The 6705-nt window shown below is 48.4% G+C and overlaps 1 protein-coding gene across 12 annotated transcripts; it reads left to right on the forward strand.

Annotated features, from left to right (window-relative positions):
- Positions 1 to 585: 585 nt before the first annotated feature.
- LOC128587564 (uncharacterized) lies at positions 586 to 6401 on the forward strand. 12 transcript variants are annotated; one of them, XM_053593846.1, is made up of 4 exons: positions 586 to 2624; positions 3620 to 3771; positions 4600 to 5671; positions 6048 to 6401. In XM_053593846.1, exons 2-3 carry the CDS (start codon positions 3648 to 3650, stop codon positions 5475 to 5477), a joined length of 1002 nt encoding a protein of 333 aa, XP_053449821.1. In that variant the 5' UTR covers positions 586 to 2624; positions 3620 to 3647; the 3' UTR covers positions 5478 to 5671; positions 6048 to 6401. The 12 variants fall into 12 exon arrangements, with proteins under 12 accessions (XP_053449821.1, XP_053449820.1, XP_053449819.1 ...); XM_053593845.1 differs by having other exon boundaries at positions 586 to 2173; XM_053593844.1 differs by having other exon boundaries at positions 586 to 4741; positions 4937 to 5671.
- Positions 6402 to 6705: the final 304 nt, after the last annotated feature.

A 6705-nucleotide genomic window follows, 5' to 3' on the forward strand; every position in this document is an offset into this window, starting at 1 on the left:
CTATTAATAAATGGTGCTGGGTGAACTCGCTGGCAATCTGTAAAAGACAGAAACTGGACTCACACCTTTCACCATTAACTAAGATAGACTCTCACTGGATTAAAGATTTAAACTTAAGAAACTATAAAAATACTAGAAGAAAGTGCAGGGAAAACTCTTGAAGGAATCGGCCTGGGTGAATATTTTATGAGGAGGCCTCCCCAGGCAATTGAAGCAGTATCAAAAATACATTACTGGGACCTGATCAAAAATACATTACTGGGACCTGATCTGCACAGCCAAGTACATAGTGAAAGAACCAGACTGATGCCATTTTAATTGTTAAGTTTCATTTTCTCTGCCATTTTATTGTGAAAGTTTTACTTTCCTGTAAAAGCAGGCATTTCCCCGAAGTGACGAGTCACCATGAGTCACCAGCTTCCAATCAGGAACTGCCCTCTGGATCAGGCCATATGGCAGGCCCAGTGGCAGCCAATCCAGAAGCAGTCCCTTTGTTTAAATTATATACACCCACTTTGCTGTGCTACACTATAAAATACGCCTGCTACAGAGCTTGATGCTCCTGGCTTGGATCTGTTGCAGCGGAGGCCCCGGGAGCCCGAGCTCGAGCTTGCAATAAAAAGGCTCTTGCTTTTGCATTGGAATCAGCTCCCTGGTGGTCTTTGGGGACTTTGGGATCTGGCATTACATCTGGGGGCTTGTCCAGGATCCCCCAAGACCCCCTGAGGACCCGTGACCCAAAGAGCCATTACGTGGTAAGTGTTTGTCTTGTCTATTGTGCTTATTTTTGGGATTGAAGGTTTGTGAATGGTGTGGTCGGCATAAAGTCAAGGCGGATGCACTGGAGGCTGCTGGCCAGGAGGGCTCTGGAGACGTCCCAGCCTCTTCTGATGTGAGAGTCCCTCCTCCGGATTGGGACATGGAGTCCCCAGGGTGCAGAGAAAACTCAGTATATGTTGTAGAGATCACTCCACCAGACTGGGACGTGGAATACCCAGGGTGTGGTGTGGAGGAAGTGGTTCTTGTGCCAGGGCACTTTTGCGGGTCGCTCCCGCAGCACTGTCAGAGACTGTCGGCTTACTTTCAGTTTTGTTTCCATGGACAGTCTGTCTTGTTTGTCCTCTTGTGTGCTGTGTCTTTTATTAGTGTTTTCATGTGGTTGTGGTTGGCTCTGACGGGGTGACTCTGATTGTAATATGGGACAGACTCAGACAACCCCTCTTTCTCTTTTCCTTGACCATTTCTCAGATTTCAAGTCTAGAGCACAGGACTTAGGACTAATGGTGAAGAAAGCTAAACTTATTACTTTTTGCAGCAGTGAGTGGCCAACTTTCAACGTTGGCTGGCCTCCCAAAGGAACCTTTCACCTTCCCATTATTTTCCAGGTTAAGGACATTGTCTATTGTCCACGGATCCGTCACCCTGACCAGGTTCCATACATAACCACCTGGATGCATCTGATGGACGATCCCCCTCCTTGGTTAAAGGCGCTTCTGCCCCCGCAGATAATGTCCAGAACAGTGGAGCAGCTCTTATAATGCACGAGAAGCCCCCCATTGAGAAATCCACTAAACCTACTAAACCCAAACCCTCTGCACCACTTTACCCTGTGTTACAGGACAGCATGGATCAGGATCTCTTTTGTCCTCCTCCATATCATCCTACTGCCCCTCCACAGGTTGCCTCCCCACCTCCCGGAGAGGCAGTGGCATGGGAGCCCGCTGCTGAAGCCGGGACTGCAGCCAGACCTGCTGCTGGAAGTCTACCATACACAAGGCAATGAGCCCAGTGAGAGGCGAATGCTGACTCAACTGTCCTTCCCTTGAGGGCCGCGAGCCCTCCGGATGAGGACAGAGTGCAAGATCTTTACTACTGGCCTTTTCCCACTAGTGATTTATATAATTGACAAATGCAGAATCCTAAATTTTCTGAGAAATCCAGTGCTTTAATTGATCTTTCAGATTCTGTTCTTTTTACTCATCAGCCCACTTGGGATGATTGTCAGCAGCTTTTACAGGTATTGTTCACCATGGAAGAAAGAGAAAGAATTCTGTCTGAAGCCTGAAAGTCGGTTAAGGGCGAAAATGGGATGGTGACAACTAATCCTGCTATGATTGATGCTGTTTTCCTCCTTACCTACCCTGATTGGGATTTCCATAGAAGAAATGGTCAGGTGAGTCTCCAATCCTACCGCCAGACTCTAATGAGGGGTCTCCAGAAAGCGGCCCACAAGCCGACTAATTGGGCTAAGGTAGGTAATGTGCAGCAGGAAAAGAATGAGTCTCCCGCTGCCTTTCTAGAAAGGATTATGGAAGCATTCTGTACTTATACACCCATGGATTCTGAGGCAGAAGGTAGTAAAGCCGCGGTTATTATGGCTTTTGTTAACCAGTCTGCCCCAGATATAAGAAAGAAACTTCAGAGAGTAGATAGGCTGGCTGAAAAATCTTTACAGGATTGGCTCGCAGTGGCTGAGAAAGTTTATAATAATAGAGAGACATTGGAGGAAAAGCAGACTTGAGCTTGAACCAAACAAACTCAAGACTTGGCTAAAATCCTGCTGGCCGCCACTGCTGCTGAGCCAAGAGATCGTCAGGCTTGACTAAAGCAGCTAACAATTGAAGGTGAAGAAAAACCCTGGGAGGGAGGACGCTGATGCTTGCAGAGGGACCAGTGCGCCTACTGCAAGGAAATAGGGCACTAGGCCAGAGAATGCCCCAAATGGAGAGCCAACAAGCCTGCCCCCCCAGGGTGAAACCCACATCTTAGAAATGAGGGAATTAAGTGACTAGAGGAGTCAGGGTTCAGCACCCCTCCCTGAACCCAGGGTAACCCTCAAAGTGGAGGGGACACCAATAGATTTCCTTGTGGACACTGGCACCCAGCATTCAGTGCTTCTAAGTGACCAAGGTAAACTAGATATAAGAAAATCTTGGGTCCAAGGGGCAACTGGGATGAAGAAATACTCATGGACTACCTGAAGAACTGTAGACCTGGGCATGGGCTAGGTATCCCATGCATTCATGGTTATCCCAGACTGCCCATATCCCTTATTTGGAAGAGATTTATTAACTAAAATTGGGGCCCAGATAACCTTCAAGCAGGATGGACCACAGGTCACAGATAATCAAGGGCGCCTTATACAGGTTCTAACTGTTCAGCTAGAAGATGAGTATGCATTCCACCAACAACCTCCTGGGGCCCAAGCTGACATTAATGACTGGCTCCACTCCTACCCGTTAGCATGGGCTGGGATAGGAGGTATAGGGTTAGCCTTTCATCAGCCTCCCGTCTTAGTAGAACTTAAGCCTGGAGCAGAACCCATAAAAGTAAAGCAATACCCCATGGCTGCGGAGGCAAAGAAAGGCATAATGCCACACATTAGACGCCTCCTACGGGCGTGTATTTTGATCCCTTGCCAGTCAGCTTGGAATACTCCCCTGTTGCCTATCAATAAACCCCGTACGAATGACTATTGTCCAGTATAGGATTTACGGGAAGTAAATAAGCGGGTGATGGATATCCATCCCGCGGTGCCTAACCCGTATACACTCCTCAGTGCCTTGGCCCCAACTCAAACATGGTACACAGTATTAGATTTAAAAGATGCCTTCTGCAGTCTCCCTCTAGCCCCACAAAGCCAGGCTATGTTTGCCTTTGAGTGGAGAGATCCAGAGGAGGGCATCAGTGGACAACTCACCTGGACCCACCTACCGCAAGACTTTAAGAATTCTCCAACTATCTTTGATGAAGTCCTACATGCAGATTTAGGTGAGTTCCGTAGGTCTCACTCCGGCTTGACCCTCCTCCAGTATGTAAATGACAAATTAGTAGCAGCTGCTACAGAGCAATTGCTTGCAAGGAACGCAGGATCTGCTCACTACCCTGGGAGACATGGGATATTGAGCCTTGGCAAAGAAAGCCCAACTTTGTCAGCAAACTGTGAATTATTTAGGATATGTACTTAAAGATGGCTAGATATGGCTGAGTGAAGCCAGAAAGAGCACTGCACTCGCATTCCAACTCCCACTACTCCCAGGCAAGTGCGGGAATTTTGGGGAATGGTTGGATTCTGTAGACTGTGGGTGCCGGGGTTTGCTGAGATTGCTAAGCCCCTTTATGAAGCCACCAAAGAGGGGCAGCCTTTCCAGTGGATAGCAGAAAGAGACCAGGCATTTTAAAACCTCAAGATGGCCTTGTTAATCTCTCCTGCATTAAGTCTCCTCGATATTACCAGACCTTTCCATCTATATGTGGATGAGCACAAAGGGGTGGCAAAGGGAGTATTAACCCAAGACTTTGGGACCCTGGACTCGCCCAGTAGCTTACCTCTCAACCCAGTCACCTCGGGATGGCCCCCTTGTTTATGGATTATTGCGGCAACTGCCCTCTTAGTAAAAGATGCAGACAAACTCACCCTGGGGCAAGAACTGTTAATAACGACCCCTCACACCATCGAGGGAGTCTTAAAGCAGCCCCCAGATGGATGGATGAGCAATGCGCGACTGACTCATTATCAAGGCCTACTACTAAACCCACCAAGGATTCGGTTCTTACCCAGTGTAGCTTTGAATGCTGCCACTCTTTTACACAACCCAGATGCAGAGGTGCTGCTACATCAATGCCAAGATATACTGGTGCAAGTTCACAGCCTCCGCCAAGACCTGACTGATCAGCCACTGCCTGACGCTGAGGAAACCTGGTTCACAGACAGCAGCAGTTTCATGAGGGATGGACACAGGTATGCAGGGGTGGCTGTGGTCTCAGAAACCGAAACATTGTGGGCTGAGCCCCTCTCAAGCAGTACTTCTGCCCAATGGGCAGAACTCATCGCTCTCACTAAGGCCTTGGTTATGGGAAAAGGAAAGAAAATTAATATCTATACTGACAGTCGGTATGCGTTTGCCACGGCCCACATTCATGGTGTCATCTACAGGGAGAGGGGGTTGCTAATGGCAGAAGGAAAAACGGTAAAGAACAAGCAAGAAATATTGGACCTCCTGACAGCCATCTGGTTGCCGAAGAAAGTAGCCATCATTCACTGCCCGGGTCACCAGAAAGGAAATTCCCCGGTGGCTCAGGGTAATCACCAAGTGGACAAGATAGCCAAGAGTGTAGCCCTCAAGGTAACCCAAGAGCTAGCCCTCCACCTGCCAGATCCAGGAGCGCCAGTGCTGCCAGAGAAACACAAATACTCTCCGGAGGACCTGGCTTGGCTTCACACTATTCCTCAAGCACATTGCCCAGCAAAATACAACGGTTGGTGGCGCACTGCAGATGGCAGAACCATCCTCTCAGCTAGGCATAGAAGTGCTCCGGTGTATGCACCAAGCCACCACATGGGCAACCGGAAACTGAAAGACCTAGTCCATCATGCGAAGATTAAAATAGAACGTCTAGACACTAACCTGTACCAAATTGTTGGGGCTTGTAAGGCCTGTCAGCTCACTAATGGCAGATCGGGACCTGCTGCCTAAGGAACCTGAGAGCCAGGAAACAAGCCTGATGCATATTGGGAAGTGGATTTCACAGAAATTAAACCAGGAAGGTATGGATATAAATATCTCTTAGTTTTTATAGATACTTTTTCTGGGTGGATGGAAGCATTTCCAACGAAGCATGAGACCACTCAGATGGTGGCCAAGAAGTTGCTGGAAGACATTCTCCCCAGGTATGGACTGCCAGATCTGATGGGCTCAGACAACAGCCCTGCCTTTGTATCACAAGTAACACAGGGGGTAGCTACAGCTCTGGGGACAACCTGGAAATTACATTGTGCTTACAGGCCCCAGAGCTCAGGACAGGTAGAGAGAATGAATAGAACCCAAAAAGAGACCTTAACCAAATTAACTCTTGAGTCTGGTGGAGACTGGGTGGCTCTCCTTCCCTTTGCTTTGTATCGGGCGAGAAATTCTCCTTATAAGCTTGGGCTTACTCCTTATGGGATACCCTATGGGAGGCCACACCCTATCATCCCCAATACTTACACAGATTTAATAACTGAAGCAGATGATGAAAATTTCCTCCTCTCCCTTCGGTGTTACCAGCAGGCACAAAAAGAAAGTTGGAACCGGCTGCGAGCTACTTACAAAGCTGGTCCCATACCTGAGCCCCACAAGTTCTGGCCTAGTGATTGGGTCTACATGAAAAGGCATCACCAGGAGACTTTGGAACCCCAGTGGAAGGGCCCGTATGTCATGATCCTGGTGATACCCACCGCTCTGAAAGTAGACGACATCGCCTCCTGGGTTCACCACACCCATGTTAGACTCTCGGACCCGTTCGCCATTCAAGAGGACTTCATTCCACAATGGAAGATCCAGCAGGCCGCAGACAATCCTTTAAAACTCAAACTGAAGCGCTCTCTACCTACACACTGCTAATATTACTTGTATGTACCCCTTTGCGTGCCTTCCCTTATCCTAGTCCTCATCAGCCATATAATGTCACCTGGCGAGTTTATGGGGGACCCATCCATGGGTTCAAGGGAACCCTCGTCTGGTCTGCAGACTGGACCCTGTTAAATTCAACCTGGGGCATACATCCTAAGAACACCTGGTATCCAGATTTATATGTAGACCTAGATCAGATAATAGGTCTGACTCAGAGTACCTGGAATTCCCGGCATAGCTCGCACTATGTATGTCCAGGCCACTGAGTGGATAAGTGTGGAGGAAAGGGGGAATTTTTTTGTCAACATTGGGG

The sequence above is a fragment of the Nycticebus coucang genome, chromosome 6 (genome assembly GCF_027406575.1).
Source record: "Nycticebus coucang isolate mNycCou1 chromosome 6, mNycCou1.pri, whole genome shotgun sequence".
In the NCBI taxonomy this organism is placed as follows: Eukaryota; Metazoa; Chordata; class Mammalia; order Primates; family Lorisidae; genus Nycticebus; species Nycticebus coucang.